Source organism: Selaginella moellendorffii, unplaced genomic scaffold, assembly GCF_000143415.4.
Source record: "Selaginella moellendorffii unplaced genomic scaffold, v1.0 SELMOscaffold_82, whole genome shotgun sequence".
Classification (NCBI taxonomy): Eukaryota; Viridiplantae; Streptophyta; class Lycopodiopsida; order Selaginellales; family Selaginellaceae; genus Selaginella; species Selaginella moellendorffii.
Window position 1 is genome coordinate 698,883 of NW_003314343.1, and position 27,335 is coordinate 726,217.

General features: G+C 47.1%; 6 protein-coding genes across 11 annotated transcripts; 5 read left to right on the top strand and 1 right to left on the bottom strand.

Moving 5' to 3' along the window:
• The first annotated feature begins 954 nt into the window (after positions 1 to 954).
• Positions 955 to 1,980, top strand: LOC9629782 (glycine-rich cell wall structural protein 1.0). Its single transcript, XM_024661409.1, has one exon. The coding sequence runs from the start codon at positions 955 to 957 to the stop codon at positions 1,978 to 1,980; it is 1,026 nt and encodes a 341-aa protein (XP_024517177.1).
• A 3,378-nt stretch (positions 1,981 to 5,358) lies between these two features.
• On the bottom strand, positions 5,359 to 7,857 carry LOC9629784 (mitochondrial-processing peptidase subunit alpha). Its single transcript, XM_002987549.2, has 13 exons — positions 7,770 to 7,857; positions 7,380 to 7,619; positions 7,024 to 7,320; positions 6,799 to 6,966; positions 6,582 to 6,749; positions 6,454 to 6,534; positions 6,328 to 6,394; positions 6,175 to 6,272; positions 6,041 to 6,113; positions 5,920 to 5,990; positions 5,699 to 5,861; positions 5,595 to 5,637; positions 5,359 to 5,543 (listed from the first exon to the last, which is right to left on the bottom strand). The coding sequence occupies exons 1-13, from the start codon at positions 7,812 to 7,814 to the stop codon at positions 5,537 to 5,539; spliced, it is 1,521 nt and encodes a 506-aa protein (XP_002987595.1). The 5' UTR covers positions 7,815 to 7,857; the 3' UTR covers positions 5,359 to 5,536.
• Positions 7,858 to 7,962: 105 nt separating this feature from the next.
• Positions 7,963 to 10,304, top strand: LOC9630246 (C2 domain-containing protein At1g53590). Its single transcript, XM_024661410.1, has 7 exons — positions 7,963 to 8,763; positions 8,816 to 8,945; positions 8,991 to 9,074; positions 9,135 to 9,319; positions 9,383 to 9,932; positions 10,063 to 10,091; positions 10,245 to 10,304. Exons 1-7 carry the CDS (start codon positions 7,963 to 7,965, stop codon positions 10,302 to 10,304), a joined length of 1,839 nt encoding a protein of 612 aa, XP_024517178.1.
• Positions 10,198 to 11,839, top strand: LOC9629785 (deSI-like protein At4g17486). 3 transcript variants are annotated; one of them, XM_024661456.1, is made up of 7 exons: positions 10,198 to 10,300; positions 10,370 to 10,458; positions 10,541 to 10,703; positions 10,780 to 11,067; positions 11,127 to 11,207; positions 11,393 to 11,588; positions 11,641 to 11,839. In XM_024661456.1, exons 2-6 carry the CDS (start codon positions 10,423 to 10,425, stop codon positions 11,542 to 11,544), a joined length of 720 nt encoding a protein of 239 aa, XP_024517224.1. In that variant the 5' UTR covers positions 10,198 to 10,300; positions 10,370 to 10,422; the 3' UTR covers positions 11,545 to 11,588; positions 11,641 to 11,839. The 3 variants fall into 3 exon arrangements, with proteins under 3 accessions (XP_024517224.1, XP_024517223.1, XP_002987537.2); XM_024661455.1 differs by having other exon boundaries at positions 11,393 to 11,839; XM_002987491.2 differs by having other exon boundaries at positions 10,210 to 10,300; positions 10,370 to 10,478; positions 11,393 to 11,839.
• A 195-nt stretch (positions 11,840 to 12,034) lies between these two features.
• Positions 12,035 to 16,166, top strand: LOC9629786 (respiratory burst oxidase homolog protein A). The gene is made up of 17 exons (XM_024661454.1): positions 12,035 to 12,240; positions 12,344 to 12,448; positions 12,506 to 12,909; positions 12,994 to 13,153; positions 13,212 to 13,260; positions 13,344 to 13,457; positions 13,527 to 13,952; positions 14,015 to 14,401; positions 14,487 to 14,582; positions 14,646 to 14,761; positions 14,834 to 14,936; positions 14,987 to 15,072; positions 15,136 to 15,289; positions 15,348 to 15,464; positions 15,521 to 15,649; positions 15,709 to 15,787; positions 15,883 to 16,166. The coding sequence occupies exons 3-17, from the start codon at positions 12,513 to 12,515 to the stop codon at positions 15,990 to 15,992; spliced, it is 2,523 nt and encodes an 840-aa protein (XP_024517222.1). The 5' UTR covers positions 12,035 to 12,240; positions 12,344 to 12,448; positions 12,506 to 12,512; the 3' UTR covers positions 15,993 to 16,166.
• A 32-nt stretch (positions 16,167 to 16,198) lies between these two features.
• Positions 16,199 to 26,389, top strand: LOC9629787 (probable ubiquitin carboxyl-terminal hydrolase FAF-X). 4 transcript variants are annotated; one of them, XM_024661450.1, is made up of 48 exons: positions 16,199 to 17,656; positions 17,716 to 17,821; positions 17,881 to 17,982; positions 18,038 to 18,133; positions 18,179 to 18,264; positions 18,310 to 18,430; positions 18,557 to 18,667; positions 18,716 to 18,778; positions 18,828 to 19,001; positions 19,045 to 19,259; positions 19,307 to 19,766; positions 19,830 to 19,916; positions 19,971 to 20,051; positions 20,097 to 20,174; positions 20,226 to 20,273; positions 20,318 to 20,395; positions 20,452 to 20,505; positions 20,556 to 20,615; positions 20,673 to 20,759; positions 20,810 to 20,895; positions 20,946 to 21,045; positions 21,096 to 21,145; positions 21,201 to 21,270; positions 21,326 to 21,460; positions 21,524 to 21,595; positions 21,649 to 21,723; positions 21,773 to 21,840; positions 21,892 to 21,991; positions 22,039 to 22,170; positions 22,224 to 22,328; positions 22,383 to 23,021; positions 23,091 to 23,638; positions 23,693 to 23,816; positions 23,867 to 23,923; positions 23,972 to 24,011; positions 24,065 to 24,119; positions 24,179 to 24,232; positions 24,291 to 24,380; positions 24,428 to 24,632; positions 24,687 to 24,812; positions 24,870 to 25,046; positions 25,099 to 25,182; positions 25,245 to 25,347; positions 25,401 to 25,540; positions 25,602 to 25,679; positions 25,735 to 25,848; positions 25,910 to 25,981; positions 26,047 to 26,389. In XM_024661450.1, the coding sequence occupies exons 1-48, from the start codon at positions 16,434 to 16,436 to the stop codon at positions 26,308 to 26,310; spliced, it is 7,293 nt and encodes a 2,430-aa protein (XP_024517218.1). In that variant the 5' UTR covers positions 16,199 to 16,433; the 3' UTR covers positions 26,311 to 26,389. The 4 variants fall into 4 exon arrangements, with proteins under 4 accessions (XP_024517218.1, XP_024517219.1, XP_024517220.1 ...); XM_024661451.1 differs by having other exon boundaries at positions 24,428 to 24,629; XM_024661452.1 differs by having other exon boundaries at positions 24,428 to 24,626.
• The last annotated feature ends 946 nt before the right edge of the window (positions 26,390 to 27,335 follow it).

The following is a 27,335-nucleotide window of genomic DNA, read 5'->3' on the forward strand; positions in this document are numbered from 1 at the left end:
GAAGAAGCTTGTTGCCACACTGAGTAGGAACATGGACAGCTGCATACCTCAGATGGAAAGGCCAATTTGGTGTTTCACAACAAGCATGGCCTTTCCTTAGTTTCTCAGTGAGTTTCTCCAGTGGTCAAGCAAACTCTATCTTGCTCGCTCATTTCAAGCGACAAGCCCCAGACTCGAGCAATATCTTCTGAAATGGATTACGTAAGTTTCTGTTTCTCAAGAAGTTATTCTCAAGTGAACTCTTGCCACAGGCTTGGCAGCTCCATTCCGATGGATTGCCTGCAAATCTTTTAGACCCAAGCTCGTAAGATCCAGCAGCAACCAGCAAAAGAAAACGTTGGTCCAGGCAATCCACATTCCTCAGGCCTTCAATGTCTCACATGGTAGTGATATCCTCTGGCCATTCCAACGTCCATGTCCCACTCTCCACCACTTTCGACAGGCACTCGCATGGATTCAAGGCTCCACTCGCAGGGAGGAACAACCTCCTCAAAGCGATCCTCAAGGTACCACCCGAATATTCTTGATTTTAAATTTTGCTAAAGTTGGAACTTCAGGTTTCTTCTTTGTGGATTTTAACAGGGATGAAATCCTTGGATCTGGCAATTGGGATGCTCCTGGTGTTCGTAGTTCTTGTATGTCACTCTCGTGACTTTTTGTATCGCTTTTGTGGGAGGAATTGGATCCAAGTCACATTGCATCGGGCCCTGTGACGTTTCCGTACGAGTTTCGGAGACGTGCTGTGGAGCAAGCAAAACACTGTCCCTCCGGTAGGAAGCCCATATGATCCAACACATTGCAGGTGTTGAGCAGCAAAAAATTCGATCCAACCCCAAAAGAAGAAAAATGTGAATGATGAATGAGAAAAGAAACAAAACTCTGTTGCATCAAATCCTCAAAGACCTCTAAAGTACGACATTATAAAAGCTAGGTACCGTTGGGAGCCCTAGGCAAATGGGAGGTAGGGGAATGCGGGCGCAAGGCCGCGCCGGCCGCGGCAGCTCACAGGCGATCGCTCGCGAGGTGGTGGCTGGATGGCCAGCGGCGGCTACTTTCTCCGACGCTGGGCGTGGATGGGCCGATTACCAGAGTTCCGTTCTACACACGCTTGCCCCGCCCGAGCTCCCGCTCGTGTTCGCTTACAGCGACGGCCATGGCGATTGGGGAGGCGGCGGGATGCTGCACGGAGGACACGGAGCGCTCGGGCCGGGCAACAGCGCTCAAGGCGGTGATGGTCGCGTGCCGGAGACAATGCATCACGGTGAAAGCCTCGACTGGGGAGGCCGCGGAGTGCCTGGCCGGGGAGAAAGCAGTGGTCTCGCTGGGGGAGTCGAATTGCCCGGAGGCGATTTGGGAGGCGGCGGGATGCTGCATCACGGCGGAAGCCTCGACTGGGGAGTCCGCGGAGTGGCTGGTCTCGCCGGGGGAGTCGAATTGCGACACGATCACAGCCCTAGAGGCGATGGCGGGATGCTGCGTGGAGGATCTGGAGGGCCTGGGGTGCCCAGCAGCGCGAAAGCGATCGAGACAGAGGAAGATTTCGAAAGGAAGCAAAGGGGGCTCATTATCTGGCAAGCACTAGTTGAATCGTTCATGGGTCACGGCCAGGGAAGCGATGGCAGAGAAAGCAGGATTCCTGGTCTGGTGCTGGGCAGCAACTCGTCGTCTTCGTCCCCCAGCCGCCAGATCGTCCAGGCAATCGCCGGGGAGCCGCTCTCCGCGGCCTCGGGCAAGGGGACGCAGTGCGAGGCGGGCAGCAGCGGTGGCGGTGACGGCGGTCGCGGTGGCGATGACGGTGGTCGCGGTGGCGGGGGACGCGGCCCCGGTGGTCGCGGTCCCGGTGGCGATGACGGTGGTCGCGGTGGCGGGGGACGCGGCCCCGGTGGTCGCGGTCCCGGTGGCGGTGCCAGACACGAAGAAGCAAGGAAACGCAAAGCCCGACAAATGATGCGAGAACTTGCAAGTTCCTGTTTTCAGTAGGTAGTGATAGCATTTTGATGAAATTCTAATCGACAATTTGAGACGAAGTAAGCGCAGCGGGAGTAGCAGTAGTAACAGCACCAGTCGAGACAGGCATGAAGGAGAAGCTCCGGGACGTAAGCTCCATGCTCGCCTTGTCCAAGGATTTGCCCGAGTGGCTGGTGTGGCGACGAGTTTTGCTGTTGGCGACGATGCTACTACCAGGGCTTACATTTTTTTAGGGCTTGTAACATTTTTTAAGAGTTTACATTAGGAAACGATGAGACTCGCATAGCTTACACGCTGCTGGCTGAAGCTCAGAGCATTTTCTGCCACCGGAAGCTCCTGCCTGGTTTGCCAGCTCCCTGTCTTCTTGGCCGCTGGAGATCGCGACGTTGAGAAGTTGAGTACCAATCAACGAGTGTTGCCAAGCGTGGAGCCCGTTGGAGGAAAGTTTGGACTTGTTCAATCTCACCATTGTGCCCACTCGAGATGGAGTGGTGGTGAAGTCTGTAAAGACATGGCACTGGCTCAGTCCCACGGCCACCATGACTGCGAAGCAGGTGGTGAGAAAATACCCTAACAAAATTTTTTGATGGGCATATGGCTTCATGTTGATGTTGAGCAACCTTTTAGAATTTGAAGTATTTATGATTATAAGCTCCTGAATTTGAATTTATTTAAACTTAAGGATGTTTAACCCTAAGTATTTCAAATTTTTAATTGATTGAAAATGGGGGTGCATTTTTGTTCATGGGCCTTTTTCTTTTATATTTAAACTCTTATGAATCGTTTCTTAAATTGTTTAATTTAGTTGCTTATATACATCTATTAGTAGTGTAGCATTTGCAATGTCAACAAACTAATCTTTTGTTCAAAGGAGCTTGAAATGGAGAGTAGCTGCAATGTCATTTAAAGACAGTTTAACAAGATTAAAAAAGGAATTATCACTAAAGTAGATAGAACAGATAAAAGTAAGAAGCAAGATGAAAGTTTTGAGGAAACTTAACACTTTCAAAAGTGGAGATCACCTCAAAAAATTTAATATATGATTTAAGAGCTCACACTATGATGTTTTTGGCATACAACTTTCAGGCTAAGTGGAAAGCAATAGCTTGTGATATATGTTTTATTAATTTTTTAAATGAAGTTATAATTTTTGTTCTCAACTTTTCCAAAAACTAAAAATAAGCACTTCAAATCAACACTAAATTAAGCTATACATTGTTATCTATTCCAGGATCTATGCTAAGATCTTACCAACTCTTTGATTCCAACACTCCTCCCCCTCAGCGAGTAGTAAAGATCTATAATCCAAGACTATTTTGATGTCTTACATATGATATCTCTATTTCTTAGTGTTCATGAATAAAAAGTGGTTCATTTCAACATGTTTTGTGCAAGAATGGAATATGAGATTTTAATTATTGCAAGAGCAAAAGTGTTGTCATTATGAATAACAGTGAGTTCTCTGCAAATTAATATTATAAAAAAAGTAGTTTCAACCAAATAGTTTCTTAAGTAGCATATGTGATTCCATTATATTCTGCTTTACATGTTAAAAGAGCTTCTGATATTTGCTTCTTGCAAGAGTATGAAATTGCTTGTGTACTTTAGATTTCAACACTGCTTAAAGTTGTATTTAGGCATGGTGGGCAAAAGCAAGACATAGTCATTACTTGAATTTTTTAGTCTTCATGAATATTATCTCCCCATATAAAATGCAAATTTTATATCCTTTTCACTGTCTTGCACTTTAGTTTCTTGCTTTGATCCACTAATCTATAAGCCAAAAGGATCTGCCAACTTTTACTTTTCACTGTCTTTCACTTTAGTTTCTTGCTTTGATCCACTACTGTGTTATCTATAAGCTAAAAGGATTTGCCAAATACCTTTTTCCCACAACTTCTAGTGACTTTTGAGCAATGTTTAATGAACAAAATGACAATCAAAAACAATTCGTAATAAAAGTGCATCATTGATTTAAACCTTGCATAAGTTTAAACACACATAAGTGATGAAAAGTGCCTATCCTTGTCAACTCGGTTTTAATATCAGTAGCAACTCCATCATGTTCACCCTTCTCATGGCCCTGAAAAAGTTCTAAACCATGTCAATGTTGAAGTCCTTGAAGTGCTGTCTAGCCAAAAGTGATAAAGCTCAAGGCAGTGTTGAACAAATGCATTTTATTATAATTGGCATTTAACAAGTAAAAGTAATAATACTTTGTCAGTTCATCATTTTTTAGAACACATCGGTAAAATGTTTACTTGTTCATTTTCCAAACATTTTGTTTTCAAGTATGGTATAAAAACCTAGAAAAAGGGAAGTGAAAAACCTAAGGGTACAATGGGTGCGAGGAGGAAGACAACGACGACACTGCCGCAGGAGCTTGTGGAGGAGATATTGCTCAAGCTGCCCTACTCGTCGCTCATCATTGCGAGGTCCGTTTGCAAGGCGTGGAAAGCAGCGGCGGACAGCTCCAGCGTCAAGAGCAGATACAGGGACAGTGGTCACTTCTTCGCCGACGCCAACTCCATCACGGACAGCAGCGACAAGCGCATGCGATGGGCGCCGCGCGGTGATTACCCGGACGTGCTGTGCGCAGTCTCGTCAGAGGACCAGCGTTGCGTGCTGGCTCGCTCTACACAGCAGAGGAAACTCTTCCTTGGGAATCCTTTTCTCAACGTGTGGCAAGAGATTCCTTACAAGATTTTCGGCGACTGGTCCAGGGCTTGCATCCTGCGCAACAAGATTGTGGTGTGGTGCGCTGATGGCATGCTTTTCACCTGGACACAAGGAGACGAGGGTTGGTCCAACATCGAAAGTCCTGTGGCTGAAGATTCCGAATCTGACTCCGAAACTGAATTTGTGTTGAAGCCTGTGGTGAATGGCAACAAGCTGTTTTGCCTGGATTCCTTGCGCTACCCGAATCTGTTGGAGTTCGACACCACAAGTAATAGCTTCTCATATACTGAGAATGTCTTGCCCAATGGCGGGGACAATTACCTCGCCGGCGCTTGGAAGTCCAAGCTCTACGTAGGGACAGTGATTGACAGCGAGCGTAAGGTCCAGATCTTGGAGCTTGAGCGGGAACATAGCGTGGTGCTCAGGTTGGTGAGCGAGTATGTGATTGATTTCCAGGCCAATGACGGGGTCTGGTTCCTTGGTCAATCTGGGAAATACTTGAACTTTTGCGGGGAAGATTGCGACTTGACGAAGACGGAGACGACCTACTTCTCCTACGACATGGATGCCGGGACTTGGGACAAGCAAATGCACCGGGCTGCCTCCACAGCTGTGAACATAGTGCTACATTGATCGCTTGTCAAAACAATTGTACAAAGCCTTGCATTTCATGGGGGATGATCGACTATCCTATCTTTCAACTCGGTCAAACAGGTCAAATCTCGTCAAATGAGAGAGACAAGCATGGCAAAGAAAAAAGAAAAAATGTTCTCACAATTGATACATAGTTTTTGACGTTATTTCTCGCCGATCACTTGCTTTCTTTTCTTCACCGTCCCTTTCTCTCTTTGAAAGTTTATTTTGGTTGCCAAAAAGCGCCAGTCCCTCTCTACTTCCTGCGTTGGGGGTAGAGTTAAAACCCGAAAGCCAAGAAAAGGAGATCTTACTTGAATCTCCTCGCAACTTCTTCGTATCTTGGAACATGGACGACTGAAACGGAAAACCAAGCGCGAAGAATTTAGCTAGCTGACCAAAGCACAGTCCAGCTTACCATCTCCCCAAGAAGCCATTGTGAGCGGCGACGAAAGCAATTTACTCGCAGTGGACGTGATGTTTTCCAACGTCAATCCCTGGACAGCACTGATAAAGTCCTGGATAGGCTTCCTCTTGCCATATGTGAGAATTTGCCTTCCAATATCTTCCGTGACAACGACCTGGATGAATCGAATAGAGCATGTCGTGAGATGTCTTTTTGGAACAAAAGATTCTCACCCGTGACTCGAGATTCATGAGAACAGCGGATATTGTTGCATTCTTGGCGCGCTCCAATTCCTCCTCCGTCACTGTTTGAACGTTACCGGTTGATTTTCTCGCAAAAACATATTGGAATTACCTTCACCACCCGTAGCGACAGTCGTGAGCTCGTCTGTTGCCAGATCGATAAGGTTGGGCACGAAGTCGGAGGTCTACGACAAAAGCGAAATGAGAAAAATCGAGAAGACCACTATTTAGGCTCTAAATTCATACCGAAGTCGCATGAATTCCAAATATTCCGGTGTCATTGTAGATACTGTTGAAGGCAGTGAAGGACTGCACTTTGTCGTAGTGATTCAGGACACGCGTATCTGTTGACACGTCTTGTTAATCCAAAACAACGTCTGTATACAATACAGCACTCACATAGACGAGAATACATCCCCTTCCCAGGTCCTCCAGACGAGAACGAGCCACCTCCTCCAAGTAGTGTCTAAAATCCGGAACAACAACAGTCAGCGTGAGAGTGAAAAAGGCAAAACACTTCCTTACTTGCAAAACAGTAACAGCGAATGAATCGTGCTCGTTGCGCCAGCCGCCGGGAACTTCGAAGGCAAGAGCAATATGTGTGGTCTAGAACATAACATTAAGCACAACGTTTCTAAGTAATAAGCTAGTACCGGTGAATCGGCAGTGCCACGCCAGTCTCCACCAATATACTCGGAAGGTCCACAATCAACACCTTTCCCAGAAGGCCAATCGGTGAGCAAAGGTTCGGCTACTGCCATGAGTTCTTCATGATCTACTCCAGAGGCAGCCAACACAATGCGACGAGGAATGAAGTTATTCTGCAGCAAACGAGTTACTGAATGTCACGAAGAAACTATAAACACTTACCCTCACGAAGTCCGTAAGAGTTGCGCCATCTAGCTTAGATAGCGCAGATTCGGAAGCCAGTAAAGGATGTCCAATGGGGCCGCTATAACCGGCAGAATGCAGTGCCTCCAGCAGAATACTTTGAGGATTATTGAACATTTCAGCCAGCTCCGCCTTGATTTTGTCGACCTGCAAAACCATCACAACCATTCTAGAAGAAGTTACAAAAGGTAGTGGCCTTGTTACCTGTTCGTGTACTTCCCAGCCGTGGAAAGCGGGATTGCGAACACTGTCCACGAGCAATTCGACCATCTGAGGCATGTAAGTCTTGATGGTGTCTCCAGTGTAGGCCATTTGTTCCCGTGTTGCCGAAGCCATGATATTTCCTCCGATTGCTTCCACTTCTCGCGTCAACCGGAAGTGCGAGCGGTTGTGTGTGGACTTGAAGGCCATGCGCTCCAACAGATGCGTGGCCCCGGAATTGGAAGCGTCTTCATGGATGCTACCAGAGTCTACGTAAATCCCGAGAGTCGCAGTTGGGCCCTGCGAGCCAAAAAGCAATCAAACAATGTGTTCTATCGAGAATAGAAAAGTCCACTCACTGCTATTTGCTCCGAAGCTATCCTCACACCGTTGTTGAGCGAAGAGATTTGAGTTCCCGATGGTTCCACAGTGTCCTCCAAGGAAGGAGGCAAATTTACCTCCGGTAACGCCTCGTAGAGAGCTGGGAGCGTTGGCAGTGGTTCACGGAAAAGCCAAGACAGCCATCCTTTGCTGGGGGTTCTCAGCGCTGGAACGGCTTGGCTAAACGGCGTGGAGGCGTGAAATCCACGGGCTTGAGCCTGCGACAAGATAGATCCACAAGAATGTAGGAAATTTCCAATCAGCCCAGCAGATCAAAACCTAGAAAAGAAATGGAGCTGCGAGTGGAAGGAGAAATCCAAGAAAAAGAAGCTAGATTGATGGATTGAGAGGAATCGATGCGAGCGTACCTTGTATTGGCCCAGGCGCCGGTGAAGAGCAGCTCTCACAACCATGGCGCAAGCGCTGTCCCAGAGAAGAAGAGGAAAGAAAAAGAGAATTTAGGGCTAGGGTTAGGGCTTCAACGATTAATGACACGTCAATTTTTTTTGAAAATCCCGTTAGGGCTGACTAGGGCTTTTAGTGGCGGGCGGGAATGCGAGGATGATCGCCCAGCTCTGCCTCATCGTCTCGCGCCTCCTCTTCCGGGCTCTGGCGCGGCCGATCTGGATCTTCACCGACGCAGTCCTGGAATGGCCGCTCTTCATCCATTTGCTGGTAATCGCCAGTGCCGTGTGGATCGCCGGCTTCGCGGGCTTCAATTTCCTCATCTCGATCCTCCTCTCGGTGCTCTACCTCCACAGCGTCGACAGCGTCCAGAAATCCCGCCTGAGAACGCAGCTCCAGTTCCAGATCGATCACGAGAGTATTCGGGGCGTCCAGGTCTCGGATAGCGAGACTGTGACTTGGTTTAATATCTTGCTCCAGGAAGGCTGGCCGACCTTTCTGGAGCGGTACCTCGCCAGGAACATCATCTATCTCTTGGACGTGAATCTCAACTATTACAAGCCCCGGGCAGTGAGCAAGATCCTGGTCGATCGTCTCCGCCTTGGAAACTCTCCTCCGGTTGTGCACTCGGTGAAAGTTTATCGAAACTCGAGCGCTGGCGAGCACGTTGTGATCGAGATGGATCTCTCGTTTGTGGCCGACGAAGACATGCAGTTGGAACTCATGGCTTGTCTCAAGAAGGTGTCGGTCGGGTTTGGATTTGCGGGCAAGCTCTACGGGACCAACTTGAGGATCGAAGGGAAGCTCAAGCTCGGGTTTAAGTTTGTGGCTTACTATCCTTACGTTGGTCAGCTCTCCATCGCTTTTGTGACGGCACCGTTGCTGGGATTGAGTGTCAGGCCGCTCTCGTCGAGCAGTGTGGATGTTACTGACTTGCCGCTAATCGCTTCCTGGGTGGTACGTTGCTAGCTCTTGAAAGTGATTGATTTCTTCGTTGATCCTTTTTCAGAGCAAAGCTGTTCAAGCAGCTATCGAGACGTGCATGGTGGAGCCTTACCCTTTGGTTCTTGACATGATACGGTTGTTTGGAGCCGAGTATGATCTCGACATTGATAAAGATGGCGTCAGGCTTCTCCCTGGTAAAAATCTTTGTTTTTAATATATGACTGATGAAACGTGAGCAGCGAGTCTTCATGAGATCAAGGAAGCCGCATTCGCGATACTGGAGATTTTGGAAGGCAAAGACTTGGAAGCCAAAGACAGATCGGGTATGTCGCATCAATTCATTTTTCTATATTGCTACATCCACAATTTTTTGTACAGTACAGGCTACTCTGATCCATACGTGAAGATAAAAATGGGCAAGCTAAAGTTTACGACTTCTGTGAAGAAGCAGACGCTCAATCCCTCATGGCACGAGCTATTCCGGGTGAGGATAATCAGCTGGAATTTGCCTTCCAAGATCCATTTCCGTGTTCGGGACCGAGACAAGTTTGGGAAAGACGATGAGCTCGTAAGTCTTTTCTTTTTCTAGCTCGGAGATTAATCTTCATGGTGTTCTTGTGATCGATCCCAGGGGTGGTACGAGCTCGACTTGATACACTTACGAGGTGGAGACAGGCACGACATGTGGTTAAAGCTGCGAGACGTAAGGAAAGGCTTGCTTCACGTAGCCATTTCCATTCTCGAGCCTCCCTCGAAGATAGTCCAGGCAGCAGCAGGCGTTGGATCTCTAGCAAACAGCTCCACGACGCTTAAGGTGGCTCCGGCTCTGGAAGGATACCTGGTTAAGCCGGGACTGATGGAAGCTCTCCATCTCGGTGACGTTTTGGATGCTCCAATGGCTCCAGCAGCACTCGTGGACAAGCCGGCTGCTAGTGTAGAGGACTGGAAGCTTGACGCAGTGGATCAAGGCAAGAGCATAGTCGATCTCGGGGAGTCGTCTCTCTCACAGGGAACAGTAGTGAGGTGCCAGAAGAGGCTTCTCGGAGGCTTGTACAAGAAACTCCGGCCTTGGGGGAGACGATATGCCAACGACAGAGACGTGTTCATGGATATGGAGCACAAGCCGCGGCCATCTATCTTCAAGAGAATTTTTCTCAGCGACAGGAGACCCTCGAGAACAGGCTAAGTCTCTCTCAAATCACAGAAGGTTCTTCTCGGAAAAAAAATCGAGAAAAAACATCACGAAGAATCAAAGGTACTTTTTTTTTTTCTTCATCCTATAGGCTCGTGTGCTTCTTGGTTGCATTGCAGGGACGCAAATTATTCGTTCCATCAAAGAGGTAAGTAGTGAATGAAAACTACGTTCTTTCTAACTCCTTTTCCCCTTCATGGCAGGCACCAGAATATTCTGGCTTTTAATCAACAGATATTCTCCGCCAGCTAGGGTTCCTAGTTTTTTTTTCCTTTTTGCCATTTTGGCTTTTGCTGGACAGCGAATGCGGGCCGACGCTGAGGAACAGGGCGGGCGCTTGGCAATTCATAGCTCCGGGTAAGCCTCTCGCATTTCCCTTGGCGCTTCTTTGTTCACAGGATTTAGTTCTTTGGGGGTGATTTGTAGAATGCCTTGGATTTGGGTTCCCTAGCTTTGTTTTTCTTCTTCCTCCTGTCGGTATGGACGGCAGCCCGAACAGACAATCGATTGTTCAGGTGTAGTGGCTGGGAAAAATGTAAATTTGTAGAACAGCGAGGCTTGAAACGGTATTAATTCTTTCTTTCTTTGTCTTCGCAGGCTGTGAATGAAGGAGACGGCAAAGAGATGAGGCGATTATCCGGGTCTTTCACGAAACGCTCCGGCAAAAGGAATCCGATTTATCTAAACATTTACGACCTCACTCCGATGAATGGCTACCTCTATTGGTTTGGCTTGGGAATTTTCCATTCCGGTATTGAAGGTAAGTTTTTGCTTTCTTTTTCACTCCCAGACACTGCCTATAGGAACTTACATTCTCTCTCTTTTCGCTTTTCCAGCTCATGGTGTGGAATATGGCTTTGGAGCTCACGACTATCCATCTAGCGGTGTTTTCGAAGTAGAGCCGAGGACTTGCCCGGGTTTTACTTTTCGAAAGTCAGTGTGCTTGGGAAACACTCGTCTTGGTGCCGGAGAGTTCCGGGAGTTTATAGAACGTCTCGCGAATGACTACAATGGCGACTCGTACCACCTGATCGTGAAGAACTGCAATCACTTCACGAACGACGCGTGCATGCGATTGACGGGGCTCTCAATCCCAGGCTGGGTAAACAGGCTCGCAAGACTGGGTGAGTGGTGTTCTTTCGTAGGAAAGGAAAACTCACACTCGTGTTTTGTTACTTCGCAGCCCAGCTTTGTAATTGTTTGCTCCCGGATAGCCTCCAGGACACGACTGTGAAGAAAACTCCCGAGTACCATTCGTGTGAAGGTACGTTTGTGTTTGTTACGTTTGCTTCTCCTTTCGTGCTCTTCGGATCATCGGTTTTCTGGTATTTCTTGTTTTTATCTTTTGCCTTGGTCATCAAGTGTTTGTCTCCATCCAGACTTGACTTTGGTCGTTGAATTCCTCTATTTTATTCTCTTCTTAACGAGTGCTTTTGTTTTGCTCGCTAGATTTGTGCCTCGAGACACCGCAACATCCCAGCGGCGGCAAAGCCGAGATCGAGAACGAGCAAGACCAGTTGCTCGTCGCTACCGCGAGCAACGCATCGGAAACACTGATGCAAGAGCGGCTAAAGCAGGTCCGAATCGTGGAGACGCTCTAGTGAAGCTAGCCAAATCTCTTCCACAAATTTCCTTCTGGATCCAAGTAAGTTCCTGGATCAACAACAAAGTTTTTCTAAAGGTTTTCGCAATCCAAGTGATATTCCCGAGTGGATTTGACAAGAACAAGTGGTATACACGTAAGGCTTTGGTGGAATGTTGCTGTATCGCCCACGATCCTCACATGCGACAGGATTGATTTTCTTAAAAGTATGGCAACTGTGAAGATTGAAACTGTTTTTGAAAAACCATTCTACGAGCATGGGGCCACACCAGGCATGAATTTTGGGCTTTTTCTACGATTCAGTGCTCGGCATGATCCATGATCGTGGAGTACGGCCGTGAGCCGTCGATTCGATGCGTCCGGTGGCGTAGCAAAATTGCAGCCGCTCGATTGTGTTCTAGTCAGTGGAGTTCCTCGTGCCTTCTTTTGTAAAATATATTCTTCGTCTCCTTTGCGAGGATGGGATGTAAATTCCATTCTGTGCAAACGCAAGAGAGCGAATCATCGCAGCTTTGGCGGAAGGCTTGGTCAGCGATTGCGGCGACGATCGAGGTCAAAGGGCGGGAGTTCTTGTCTTGGGCGATTCAATGGCCGCGATTGCTCGTTCTTGGTAGCTCTCTCTGCCAGCACTGGCACTGGCATTTCTTCGTCCATCTTTTCACTGTGGCTTTTGGCGGTGTTCGCTACGAAACATGTGAGTAGAGTTTGTTTTCTCTGTTGGTGAAAAACTATTTTGTATTTTTTATTTCTTGCGGCTGATTCATAGCATGGATTCTTATCGATGGAATGAAATGTAGATGGGACCTCGCACGGATCTCCACAAAAACTTTAGAGCAGGAGTGATGTGAAAGCATCTTCTTCGATCACTGCTCACTTTTCTCCAGGCGATAAACAATTGTGTGGTGAGTTGTTTCTTTGGTTCTTGCTTGTGAAGTTTTGTGATCGTTCTTTCTTTCCAGTCACACGATGCGGGACGAAGATCCCGATCAAGCCACCAAGGTGGTGATCGAGATGGTCAACGACGATGGAGTTTCAGTGTCTAGCGATCGTCCTCTCCATCGCACCGAGTCCATTGCTTCGGGTGGAGGCGAGAAGAGATCCGCTGTGGTCACGGCCATCAAAGTTAAGACTGCTTTCACTCGTCTCGCCAGCACTGTCAGGAATCACAACTCTCCAAAGGCCACCAAGTTTGATCGAGCGAAGCAAGCAAAGTTTTCCAGGACAAAGTCCAATGCCCTCCAGGGACTTCGTTTCCTTACCGGGAAGAACAAGAAGAAAGTGTCGTGGCTCGACATCGAAAGGAGATTCACGGTGCTGGCAGTGGATGGAAGCCTTTCTCGTGAAAAATTCGGTGAATGCATAGGTGAAGTTCCAATGTTTTCTACCTTCCTTTTTCTTTTCTTCTTCAATCTTCTGACTATCAAGCTTTTGTGTTCTTTGCTTTCAGGAATGGAGACCTCGGAATTTGCTCAAGCGCTCTTCGATGCGCTCGTCTCCAGCAAGAAACTCGAGAACCAGCAAAGCATTTCCAAGGAAGTTCTTCACGCCTTCTGGCTGCAAATGAGCGACGATAGCTTCGACTCTCGTATGCAAATTTTCTTCCAGATGTAAGTTCTCGATTGTGATCAAGATGCAGTGATTTCGAATCGTTTCTTCGTTCCTCAGGTTCGACAGAAACGCAGACGGACATATATCAGAAGAAGAAGTCAAAGAGGTGATTGATTGAGAGTGAGTGACAACCATCTTGCTCTTCTCTTAACTCTTTTTTTTTTTCCTTGGTGCGGCACAATCGTGTAGATTATCATGCTTAGTGCGGCAACCAACAAGCTTGCCAAGCTCAAGGCACAAGCCGACGAGTTTGCCGCGTTAATTATGGAAGAGTTGGATCCTGACAAGAATGGCTTCATTGAGGTAAATATTTCCACGATGCCATGATCGAGCTTCATAGTTTTCCTTGTCCACTTTTCTTTTTCCTGGCAGCTTTCGCAGCTCGAAGCTTTGATGAGAGTTCCGGAGCCAGCGCATGCCAAAGACTCTTTCCTCAACTACAGCACAACCATCTCTCGGAATCTCGTCGGCGTCAAGCGGAAAAAGCACACTCCACTTCTCTCCTTTTGGAAAGATTCGAAGTTCTACCTCTCCGAGAACTGGAGGTACCTCATGTTCTTCGGACTTTGGATTGCGACCATGGCGGGATTGTTCGCGTGGAAGTTTTTCGTGTACAAGCAGCGAGCAGCTTTTGAAGTCATGGGATATTGTCTGTGCGTCGCAAAAGGTGCTGCCGAGACTCTCAAGCTCAACATGGCACTCGTGCTTTTCCCGGTCTGTAGAAACACCATCACCTGGTTTCGTTCGACCTTCGTCGGCAACATCGTTCCGTTCAACGACAACCTCAAGTTTCATATGGTACTTACAACCTTTGATCTTTTGTTTTCGTCTTCTTCTTCTGAAAGTTCTTTTTCGTCCAGATGATTGCGTCTGGTGTTGCAATTGGAACTGTGATTCACGCTGGAGTCCACTTGGCCTGCGACTTCCCGAGAATTACTAGCTCGTCTGACGAGCTCTTCATGCGCACCCTCGGCAAAAGTTTTCATTACAAGAGACAAACGTACGTTGATCTGCTCAAGTCAGTGGCTGGGGTTACTGGGATCGCGAGCGTGCTGCTCATGGCTTTTATATTCCTGCTAGCGACGCCATGGTTCAGGCGAGGCCAGGTAAAGCCACTGTGGCCTTTGCACAGGCTAAGCGGATTCAACGCCTTTTGGTACTCGCACCATTTGTTTATCTTTGTCTACGTCCTGCTCATTGTCCACTCGCTTTTCATTTATTTGGCACATGGATGGTGGCAGAAAACGGTTCGTAAGTGGCTCCTTTGTTCTTTGAGACTTGTTTTTCCACTGACGAGTTTTCTCTTTTCTCTCGTTTTGGTTTCTTGCACAGACTTGGATGTATCTCGCGATTCCAGTGGCTTTATATGCTTCTGAGCGATTGGTACGAGCCATCCGTGCGGGACTGTATACAGTTCGTGTAGTCAAGGTCTGGCACGAAGCTTTTCTTTAGGATTTCGTTCATGGTTTTGATTGAGCAGTTTAACTACAGGCTGCTGTTTATCCTGGAAATGTCTTGGCTTTGTACATACAAAAGCCTCGCGGTTTTAAGTACAAGAGTGGCATGTATCTCTTCCTCAAGTGCCCGGCCATCTCGCACCTTCAATGGTAAGTACTAGTAGTTCCTTGGCTTTTTTTTTTCTTTTCTTTAGTCAGCAAGCTTTGATCTTTTCATCACAGGCATCCTTTTTCGATCACTTCTGCTCCAAGTGATGACTACTTGAGCATCCATATAAGAAGTGCCGGGGACTGGACCTCCAAAATGAAGAAAATCTTCTCAGAGGTACGTATGCTGCGATACATTTGAACTCCAACTCTGAAAGCCGTGTACAGGTTTGCCACAAACCCGAAGTTGGCAAAAGTGGCTTGCTCAGAGCTGAGTATGTGGATCATGATCTGGAGTTCCAGTCACAACCAAGGTAGGAAAAATAGATTTAGAATTGTACAGAAAAGCTGTGTCTTTTTTTTTTCGTCTATTGCAGGTTTCCAAAGCTACGAATTGATGGTCCCTATGGTGCTCCAGCACAAGATTACATGAAGTATGATGTGCTGCTGCTCGTTGGTCTTGGCATTGGAGCAACACCTTTCGTAAGTATTCTGAGAGACATCTTGAATCACGTCAACAGGGATGTGGAAGTAAGTTCTTCCAAGTTACTCAAGCTACAAACTCATTCTCATTTCGTTGGGATCGCAGAACAATGGGAAGAAGAGCGGTCCTACAAAAGTTTACTTCTACTGGGTGACTAGAGAGCAGGGATCTTTCGAATGGTTTAAAGGTGTCATGAACGAGATTGCAGAGATGGATCACAAGGTCGGATTTTTCTCGCATTCTTTTGCTTAATAGTTTGCATGAACTTTGACGAGCAGAGAGTTATCGAGATGCACAACTATCTCACGAGTGTGTACGAGGAGGGCGACGCTCGATCGGCACTGATCACCATGATCCAGGCTTTGAACCTGGCCAAAAACGGAGTGGACATCTTGTCTGGAACTCGGGTACGTACGAAGATTTCTTCTAGTTCCTGTAGTTTCTAAAAACTTTCGCTCCTCTCCAGGTAAGAACACATTTTGCGAGACCAAACTGGAAGACGGTGTTTTCACGGCTCTCAGCAGTTCACAGGCATGCTAACATCGGTGAGTGATTAATTCTCAAGACAAAGCTTTGGTCTAGCATCTAGAAAAGAGAAAAGGAGCCATCACTCCCGTTTTCCACGTTTTGTTCCTTGCAGGCGTATTTTACTGTGGTGCCCCAGCAGTGGCGAAAGAATTGGACACACTGTCGCGAGAGTACACGCACCAGAACTCAACCACCTTCGATTTTCACAAGGAAAACTTCTAAGAAAAAATTTCTCCTTGCGAGCAAATATCTTGCGCTCGAGCTCTGCTCTCAATGTACAAAGGAGAGAGAAAGGGGAAAATTAGGCGCTTATAGTTAGAGCTTAATGTTTCCGTACAGAATATCGGAAAATGCGATGCTCTTGTGCTGGGCCATATTTGGCCATGCTCGTACGCATTTGCCAATGTGTTGCGCGAGACCTAGTTCTGGCGAGCTCGGCCAACAATCAGGGTTTTTTCGAGAGGAGCAGTGCGAGAGGGTTTTAGGATCGATCGGCAGCGTCGCGGCAATCCAGGTGAGCTGCCAGGTTTTCTCTTGGCGTAGATTAGGTCTTGGAGGATCCGGGGGCGCCGCGGCAGCTCGGCGGCGAAATTGCCAGAGTGTGGGGGATTCGCGATGGATTCCAGGCGCGATTCGCAGCAGTGAGAGGGGCGGCAGCTGTGTATGGATCAGAGCTGGGAGCGGCAGAGCTTCCTGAGGCAGGAAGACAACGTAGAGCTGTGGGATAGGGAGAGCAACACCAGTGATGAGGAGTCGTCCATTGGCGAGTACGAAGGCACAGATTTGACGATGATGCCCGTGAACGAGGTGGACTTGGAGGAGCTGTGCTGCGAGTTTCCCAGGGACGAGTTGGGGACCGTGCTCGATGGGCTCAACAAGTTCCCATGGACTGTCTATCCCATCCATCTCAGGAATTGCCTCTCGGCGGCTGCAAAGATCGTGAGTGGTGGCCGGGAAGAATTCGGTGGGGACTTTCGCAAGCTCCAGACTCTGTACCGGGAGGCTGTGCCGAGCGCGTTTGAGAAGTGCCTGGACGACAAGGCGATATGGAAGTGGACCAACGAGATCCACAACAACATCTTCGATGCCGTGTGTAAGCTCATGGACTTGGTATCCGTCAAGGCTCCGCAGCTGCTGCTCGACGACGTTGGTGTGGACGATGACATGCTGCCGCTGCTCAGGACGCTCGCCATTGCCTTTGACAAGCAATGCCAATTCCATCTCAAGCACAAAGAACAGGGTCTGCCACCCTCGGCCTCGTCGGTTTCTCCTCCCTGCAACTTTGCGAGGCCGATGCCCGGGACGCCGTCGAGGAAGGCCAGCAGCAACAACGACTGGCATTGTGCGAACCGCAAAGGCGCCGCTGTCAGGGACGAGAGCTGCGACTGCAACAGGTGTCGTCCTCCGGATGTCTACTGCTGGCTGGCCTATCTCTTGAACTACTTTGGCCACACGGCTTACGGGAATGGCTACCAGCATCTCCTGCGGGTGCTCAACTATCCGCAGAAGCTTTTGCCGGCGGTGATGGAAGCTCTGCTGCTTCCCATTGCGAGGTCGACGGAGTTTATCACGGACGAAGTCGCCAGCCACCTTGGCGACCCTTGCAGCAGGATTTTGAGGTACGTAGAGGACCTGCTGGAGAGAGACGTGGATGCTCTGAGCGACAAGACAAAAGACGGGTCTTTTGGAGCGCTGTCGCTGATACTGAAGCACTTGCAAGTCATACTCGGTCGGAGCTCGTCGGCAGAAAAGGCTGAGAGCATGACGAGCATTGTGCAACGGAAGATGGTGGAGCGCATGCTGGGATTCAACTCATTCAATAAGCAGCTGAGCGCGGTTCGGGAGATCAACAAGCTCCTAGAGAACGCTCGAGCGATAGCTCCAAGGTTCGTGTTGTTTTCTAGTTCTTACGTTAAAGCTTGATGTTTCGATTGATACGTTGCAGGGATAAGTCGCGGTCCGTTAATGCAACAATTCAGTGGCTCGAGCGAAACAATATCTTGCGGCATGTCCTTAGGTCCCATCTCCACCACAAACAATACGTAGACCAGGTGAGTTTGACACTTTTTGTGGCTGCGTTTGAGTTTACCTTTATTTAACAATGAAACAGGTAGAAAAGATTATGAGGTTTTTGCTGCAAGAGCGTCGCCTTTCAGAGGAGCATATTGATGCTATCTGGGCAGCCACTGAAAAGCCGGACCAATTTGAAACGGTAGGTTTGATGTTGTTTGTACCCTCTGGAAGATTACGCTTTTCATTATTGGCAGGTCAAAGCAAATATCTTTGATCTTCTCGCCGATCTTGCTTGGTCATTTTCAGCCGAGCAGCTGGATAGTCTATTTGGTCGCTTCGAGCGCAGCCAGGTACTTCATATCTCTGTTTTCTTGTGTCACTTTTATGTGTAACAGGGGCGCTCGCCGTCAGATATCGTGAAGATCCTCTCTTTAGTTAAAAAACTCGCCCGGAGTGACACAAAGGGAGTTATGGCTCAAAGGTGCGTGTTAGTAAGTTTGGTTTCTTATGTTTATGTTTTATTTAGGCTGCTGGAGCTACTCTGGAATATGATGCACTCTGGAGAAGCACCTGCGGAAGTTCTTGACTCAGGAGCTCTCACCGAAATTCTCGGCCACTATGACTCGGTGAACTGTGCTAGTAAAGATGTGGGTCAGAGAGGCTTTTCCTTTTGGCAGTAAGATTTAGTGGCACTTGCTGTTAGTTAGTCTCCTGTGTTCCTGTCTGATTCTGGGTTTTCACCGCCGATTTTAACATGTATTTTCGCTTTGCAGGAATACATTTCGAAATGCCTGAAAAATGTAGAGCATGGAATCTCGGTGATTCCGTCTTTACGTCTACTTCGTGAAATCATACTTTTAGATAACGAGAAGCCATTTTACCAGGTAAGCGTTTTCTGTGGTTTTTTTATTCTCTCGTAACGATATCCACAGGATGAGGTTTCTCGTCAAATGCGCCTTCAAAAGCTCATAAAAGACGATTGTTTTTTACTCATGGTAAATATTGAAGGTTTTTATGATTTAGTTTCTCAAACTTGCTATTCAGGTTGTGAAGAGTTTGGAACAGTACATGGCCCACGCTCGATTGATGTGCTCTGAGAAGTTAGTGGTGGCAAAGCCGTCAGAGAAGACTGCAGCACCCTATTCCATTGCAGATTGTCGGTACACCCATGATCAACACGTGAAGGAGCGCTTGGAATTCATATTGTTCTCAATACAGGTATATTTTGCACTGCTTCTTTGCGGTTTAATGGTTGGTACAGGCAGGCGATGTTAGTTTGCCCTGGGATGCTATGGAGAGGCTGTGGAACTGCATGATTGAGTCGTCTGTGTTCGATGCTGACAAGGAGAGGGGGTTCCAATGGCTGTGCGATGCTCTTGAAAAAACCCCGTGCTTGTCCTTCGACGCAATGCTCAACATTCTCACAAAGAAACTTACCTGCATGGACCCTTGTTCTCTTTCGGAAATTGCCTGGAGGTAAGCTGCATGCAAGATGGTTGACACTCTTGATGTATTTTACATAGGTGCTTTATGAGGCTGTTTCTGTGGGTGAATCTTTTCGAGAAGAAACTTGTGCGAATAAGAATCGATGAAGGGACTGAGACGCACGACTTGCAGCTGATTGGAATGTCCTACATGTGGCAAGCTGCTCTTTCATCACCTGTCAATAGCATTGCGGAACAGAGCATAAGCATGTTGCGGGACATCCATACTCACCTCTCAGACAGCCTGCGGCAAAATTTGGTTCAAATACGCCAGTGCTTTATCAACGAGTGCCTGCGTAACTTGACTGCTGCCCTTGAGAATGGACACAGGAATACGGAGGCAACAGATAGTAACAGCATCAGTATGGTTGATGGGAACGTAGATGTGCCGGACGTGGAAAATTTTACCGAGTCGATAGAAAGTGAGGCAGACAAGCCGTGCACTGTGAATTTCGAAAAGGATCCGTACAAAGTCGAGCGCTGCCTACGGATACTAAGAGTAAGCCTTCCTTTCCGTTTTTATGTTCTTTCGATGCTAATTCTTAACCGTTTAAATTTTCAGGAGTTTATTATAAAATGTGAAGGATCCTGCCCTCGTAAAGTTCCTGCGCATGGTGCTTCATTTCAAGGACGACCGCTTACTTTGGGGGTATTTGTCCAAAATGTGTGGTAAAGTTGTAGAAAACGCGATGTTTTTCTGTAGGTTAGCACGGCAAATAAGCAGTCGACACGTTTTGACATTCTCGTTCATGCAAACGAGTACCTTGGTTCGTTTCGAGCAAAGGTAAGATTTATTTTAATATTTGTGGTTTATTTCACCGCTCTATAGGTGGCTGAGAGGCTTGAATGTCCCGTTTCTCGTGTGCGTTTGATGCACGCAAACAAAGAACTTAAACAAGATTCACAGGTATGCTTTGCCGCTATAGTTGTTTCTGTTGGCTAGAAGGATGCATGGCAGGTGTTGCGGCAGCTGGGCTTAACCGATGGTCAGCCCCTGACTGCGTCGGTATGTTAGCTTGCTTGTGATTCCTTTTACTGATATTCTTGCAGGTTAATATCGTGGACCTTGTTGAAGAGGAGATGGATGAGCTGCAGCTACCGGGACTTCTGATATCAAAGAGCCCTCAGGTACACGTCACACCCACCCTATTGTCTCTTGTGCATTCTGATTATCAATTTTGCAGGTCTACGATATCCTTTTCAGACTTGCCGAGGCGGGTCACGGTGGTGTTCGGGAGGTTAGTCAGCATCGTACATTTCATGTTTTTAACGGAAATTTAAATGTCAGGAAGCAAACTATCTCCTTTCATTGCTGCCAACACATCCTGGAATCCTCAGTGAATTTCAGGTAAACGTTTCTTGTTTTTGCGTTGTCCGAACAAATTATTCATGACACGCGGGACAGAATTTACACAAGAAGCCAGTGGCCAAAGCAAAAGAATTTCTTACTTTGCAATTTGGAGCCCACTGTCGACTCCTGTATACACTTCAGGTATACATACGAGATTTTACGGGATTTTGATTTGTTTTCTTTTTTCACAGATAGTGGACGGCTTGCTTATGCCCGTCAATCGAAATGTCGAAAATCAGCGGTTTAGAAATGACTTTATTCGATTTGGAGGCTTTCGGTAAGTTGTGTCTATCAATTGTTTATCATGACATAACAAACGAGTTCCAGGCATTTAATGACGGTTTTCGAACCTGGTGCGATGATGGGAGTTGATAGTCAGACACGGCGTGGCTGTTACACTAGCGCCCTACGTATTTTAAAGCTTTTGGTGAGTAAGAAATTGTGTTCACAAATCCTTATTAGTTCCGAAATGTTCAGTTGTCAGAAACACAAACTACTTCTCTTTCCGACAACACTCGAATCATCGGGTATGTATTTTCACTACCAGGCAGGGAGCGATTTCTGATGTTTTTAAATATGCAGAGGAGATACAGTCGAAGAATCTGAAAGTGGGAGCACCATCTCTGTTAACGACGACGTCAACGTTGAAAAAGTAACCAGAGTAGTTTTCCAACAATGACGTATATGTAAACCTTTTCTTTGAGCAGCTGGAAGTGATCGACATGTCAGTAGTCGCAGGTGCTCTAAAGCGACTTACTTGGGGGACTGCACTAGGCCAAATATCTATGCTAGCCAGTTCTGCGCCTTTGGCGGAGATTTTGAAGGGTCGAAGGTCTGAAAAGGTGACCAATGTCTAATTTGATGTGCTGACCCTGCTATACTGACTCTAGACGTTATTCTTGCAGAAGTTTGAAAACAGTGGGGACTTCTTAAACCAGGACGATCGATACCTCTGCCTTGAAGCGCTGGAACTTCTTGTAAGTTTTTCTCTTTTTATTTCTTTCTCTCTCTAAATCATACTTCTTACCAGGTGACATGCCTGCTGTCACATAAATCATTACTTGGAACTTTCTTTTCATCTCCCGACGTTGGCAGGTTTATTGTGGTACGTATTTTGTCTCTTTTTCTACTTGTATCAACTTATTTCTTCTTAGGATATGGTTTTACATTCACCTGACGAGTTTGTCAGATACCAGGCAGCGTCCAGCTTTCTGAGATTGAGGTAAAAGATGTTTTTGTGTTTAGAATGTTGTAACAGCTATGATTTCTTCAGCAAAGAATCGGGAAAACATCCTATCGTTCGTCGGCATCTTATGGCCGCCCTCATTGACACGAAGGCGGAAGCTAACACCGAGCCGAAGCGCTGTTTACCAGTAAGTCCAAGTGACGTTAACGTAGCGACTGAGCTGTTTTGTTTCAGTTTTTGGAGCTCTTGGGGCAGCTCTTTTATCGCATCAGTGGGCCTGAAGAGCATGCAATGGGGGAGCAGCAGCTTCTGGAAGAGCTTTCTTGGCTTAGATGTGCACCCGAGGCCACTGATGACGATGACAGGGTGGGTTATTTTATTGTGATCGCAACTCTCTCTCATCTGTTTTCTCTGCACAGCTTCTTGAAGGACACTTATTTTTAGTAAAAGTGTTGATAGAAGTTCTTGATCGACGTCTTATTGGCTCGAGCAAGTTGCCTCAGGGGACCGGCCTAGTGCAAGAGGTACTAAATTTCTGCTTGTCGGACCAGGAGAACGCTGACAGTGATAATTTGCAGCTGGTTGAGAGTTTCTTATTTCTAGAATCGGCAATGCTATGGAAAATCGACGATGACAGCTGCGACAGGCTCGATGACAGAGTCCTGCAGTCGAGGTGCGGGACTCGTCGAAGTCGCGAAAAGGCTTTTCAGCTGCTGACTTGCCTGGCCACCCACTGCATTGACAACTTGAAGGAAATAGTGGATCTGCTGGTGAAACTTCATTTCTCATCCGATATTCACGAATGGGAGCACTTGCCTTCGTATGGTCGAAAAGCTCTCAGTGGCTACGTCGGGCTGAAGAACGCCGGAGCCACCTGCTATATGAACTCGGTCTTCCAGCAGTTATACATGCAACCGGATGTTCGGCGGACAGTTTTAGAATGTAAGGAGTGCGACGACATGGAGAAGGCAGACTCAGTTTTTTTCCAGCTGCAAACCATGTTTGGGGCTCTTCTTGGCAGTAGTTTGGACCATTATACTCCTCAGGGATTCTGGGATGCGTACCGGGACTACGATGGGATGCCGATCAATCTTCGGGAACACCAAGATGCTTTTGAGTTTTTCAACCGCTTATACGATGCTGTTGATGATACATTAAAAGCGACACACCAAGAGACAACGCTGACGAAAATCTTCGGCGGCATTTTTGTCCAGCAGGTATGCTCAATTGTGCCTGTATGTCCTGGGATCATAACATTTTGTTTGTATCTCTTTCTTTTTCCCCAGGTGATTAGTCGCGGGTGTAACCATTGCAGCGAAAGAGACGAACCGTTTGCAGCGATCAGCGTGGATGTGAAGAACAAAAGAGATTTGCTCGAATCTCTGGATTCTTTTGTGCGAGGGGACTTGCTCGAGGCTGACAACGCATATTACTGTGATGAATGTGGCCGGAAGGTTGACGCACTCAAGCGGGTATGCGTGAAGTCGCTTCCGCAGACTCTTGTGATTCACCTGAAGCGTTTCGACTTCGACTACGAGACCATGCAACGGTTGAAGCTCAAGGACAGATTCGAGTTTCCGATGCATCTCGACATGAAAGCTTTTACGGTGGAAGGATTGGCCCTCCGTGACAGCATGAGTCAAGAAAGCTCGAGCCCAGCCACTACAAGCAATGGTGGTACTGATGGAAGTATCTGCAACGAGAATGGGGGCCTGAACTCCAAACCGGACTCTTACTATCAGTATGACTTGGTGGGTGTAGTTGTACATTCGGGGACCGCATTTGCTGGACATTATTATTCGTATATTAAAGAGAGGCAAGGGGATATTGAAAGGTTGGTACTACGATTCTTGGATCCTCGCTTCTAACTTTCAGCTGTGCATTCCAGGTGGATTGCCTTTGACGATAAACGAGTGGAACCGTATGACGTAAACGATCTCGAGAAGGATTGTTTCGGTGGAAAATACAGCGTGGACGTGTATGATAATTTTTTAAAAACCATGTCGCCACAGGTACACAATTTGGGTGTCGTTTCAGTTGCTAAGTTTTGTCTCCTGTCTAGGACTTCGATCGACCGAACAGTGCGTACATGTTGTTGTACGAAAGGTCCCGTAATTACGTATGTATCTTGGCTTTATTCTTTTCGACAATAACGTCCTCTTTGCAGGCTCCCATGGACTCGCCAGCAACGACATCTCACACAAAAGGTAGTTAGTTGTGTTCATGAATTCACGAATTATTTTGCTGTGTAATGTATCAGGTGAAGGCGATCAAGTAATGAAGGATAACTCGATTATGGATCGACTATTTACTGGGTATTTACTAGTTTTCATTGTCGGTACATTTTGAAGTTCTTTTTTTTTTTTTTTTGTAGGCGCCTAAGAATGCCAAGCTCAATACATCGAAGCGTTCGAAAAGAAAATCTAAGGTTAGGCTGTGGGATCTATTCTTAACTTTGCGGACTCTAATGACGTATGGGCTTTCAGATTTGTACACGAGAATCATCTCTTGGATAAGGATTATTTTAAGTTTCTTTACAGTTTGGTGGAGGCTAACTCGGATATAATTGAGGGAAGGTGCGTTTTCCGGTCTTCCAATGTCTGTTATAAACTATCGTCTGCAGGACTCCTCGGTATGTTGGTGGACCTGACGACAGCCGAGACAGGAAGGGTGAGACAAGTGGACGTAAAGCCGATTTAGCGGCCAAGGACTTGAATGCTAGCGATTTTGCAGAGCATAGTATCAGGATAGCTTTAGAATTTTTGTTTAGAGTATATTTGAGAACGCACGGTAGCCTTCGTGAAGACTTTCATCAATGGAAGGTAGTGGTATGATTTCGTCAATACCGTTTCTTGCATTGTTTCTAATCATTTGCTCTGTAGGTAACGATCTGGAAGCTCCTGGATCACAATATAATCGCCTGTCGATGTTTTCTCAACACGCTGGTCGAGAGACCGCAATGGGTGCAGGATTTCCTCCTTCGGTGTCCCGTTGAAGAAGTTCGACAGGTTTGACGCTTTTGTTTCATCCTTTGTAAGTTTTCCTGATATCGTTCCATTTAACAGGCTTTTGCTGCTCTTCTCGTCCATGCTCTAAAAACGGCCGTAAATATTTATCAAGGGAACGTGTTTTATGTGGACAATTGTGGTAGACAGCAAGACGCTTTGCATGTCGACGCCATGGTTGACACGCTGGTAATACTGCTGAGAGAAGCCGCGTCACCGAAGTCATATCTCCAACAGGTTTACAGCTCAATTCTTTTATAGTTGAGACTGCAACTAAAGTCTGTTGCAGTATTTCCAAGTTCTTTTGGACTACGTAAAACTGGGTCCCTATCCACGCCTACATTTACTTCGGAAAGCTGTTGTGGGTCATTTGGTGCGTTTCTTCTGTCTTTTGAGATTCTCTGGCATTTGCTAGACACCAAATGCTTTACGCAGGTGACATTTGCAACTAAATTCCAAATAGCTAAGCAAGATGCAGTGTACCTCCACACGGCCGTCTCTTTGCTTGTGAGGAGCTGCGATGCTAGTAAACTTTATGGTAAGCTGATTGCTCTAAAATTGTCCAGATTGTCTGACGCTAAATTCTGACAGATGAACCGGAAGTTGACAAGAAGTCGGACACCGAAACGAAGCCCTGTCAATCGAACCCTCAACAGTTTTGCTCCTTGTGTTTGATTCCAAAGGATGCGGCCGAAGGTGTCTTTAGGCACCGAATGTACACTTCAATTTTGGTATGTGGCGCTGCGTACTCTTGTCTGGAAGGCTTAGTTGTTTTTCTTTCCTGTCTACCAGATCAAGACATGTCCAGAACAGGAGGAAGTTATTAGACTCGTGGAATTTTGTTCCTGGCGTAATGAAACGTTTAGTGTGGTAAGTTGTTGCTCGTTCGTATGTTGGAAGCCGAACTAACTGTGACTCCGTGCAGGCCGTGTTGCAAGATGTAATGGAGGCCCTTCATCACGCTGTAAATAGTGAAGCATTGAAACCTATTCTATCACTCGCGTACAGGCTTTTGCAACTTGGAGATAGCTTGCAAGCGGTAAAGCTAAAGCTGATTTGTCACAGAGAACTGATCCAGCTGATGTTTTTATTCCCAACAGACGAGACAAGAGGTTCTTCTCCTCGGTTACGAGAGTTTCCCCAATGGAGTTCTGGACCTTCTAGTCAGCAAGGTACGAAACCAAAAGCTCCAGAGTGAATCTGACGTGTGTGTGTGTGTGTGTGTGTGTGTGTGCAGGCAGTAGCGGTCCACAAGAGGTACTGCCTGATCAAATTCATTGTCAAGCTGGTCGATTTGTTCCCCGCGTCCCGTGTGCACGTCCTAAGTCGGAAGCAGGACTGGAGGCGAGCCGTGGATTGGCTGCAACAGGAGCTCCACGGGATTGGGCTGAGCGGCAGCATTGCGCCGGTGTCCAACGAGGACCTCTCCAATGGCTATCTGATGAGGACGAGCACCGCGGAATGGACCTTGACATCGGCTCGCAAGCTGCTAAGTTGCTAGAGGATACAAATATCCCCATCTTCTTCTTTGTGTATTATATTACCACAGGCAAAAAAAAGAAACTATCTTCTTCAGGGCAGTCCCACGGCTAATTTCCCCGCGTGAATACAAATAACATGGATTGTCCTTGCATTCTAGTACACATTAGTTGAACAGCTCGCTCTTGCTTCTCTCACAGCTCTTGTTTTCGTTCATTGTCTCTGGCGCGGCTCTTGCTCTCTTGCTTCGTTCACCACGGCTCCTGGCGCAGCAGAGATGGATAATGCTGAAGCTCTACACCGCCCGCGCATTTCGATGAGCTTGTTGGAGAGGAAGACACCGCCGCTGGAAGACAAATCCTTTCAACTCACAACGCATGCGTGTGGCAGCGACGAAGAAATCCGCCGCCATGCACTGCCCGGCCTCGCCCGCGTGGGAGCACGGCGCAGCCGTGGTTCGCGAGAGCATGGAGTTCCAGGCCACCGTGTTTTTGGTAGTGATCCTATCGAAGCATCGCTTGGCAGCGCCAATCCTAGATCCCTGGCGGCCGTGACGCTCTGGACGAGCTCTAGGCACTTTCTCTTGGGTAAGTTTTTAAAATTTCTTCTTCTTCGAGTCTTAATTATTTTTCATGTAGCTTTGTTATTTTGGATGCTTATCACTTCTACAAGAGTTTCTAGCTTCCATTTGCACTTTGGAAATTTTCATGTACCTGAAGCCACTTTAATTATCAAGGATCCAAGGTCTAGAGACCCCAGAGCTTCTCCACAATTTTCCTTGATTGTGGACAGGTTCACTTGGGTGCAATCCAATGAGCTCCAAAAGGCAAGAGTAGCTGAATGGTTTAGCGAATATCAATGTGCTGACTTTGCTAGTGAATGGGATTATAGTTATTCCGAGGGGCATTGTAACATTAACGTGACTTATGGAGGTGGTGAAGCAGGCATAATAGGCTATATGGCTGAGGCATATGATATAGCAATAGGTGGTACCACAGGAATTGTAGTACCGCATGGCCTGTTCCTTAATGCTACTCCATTGGGCAA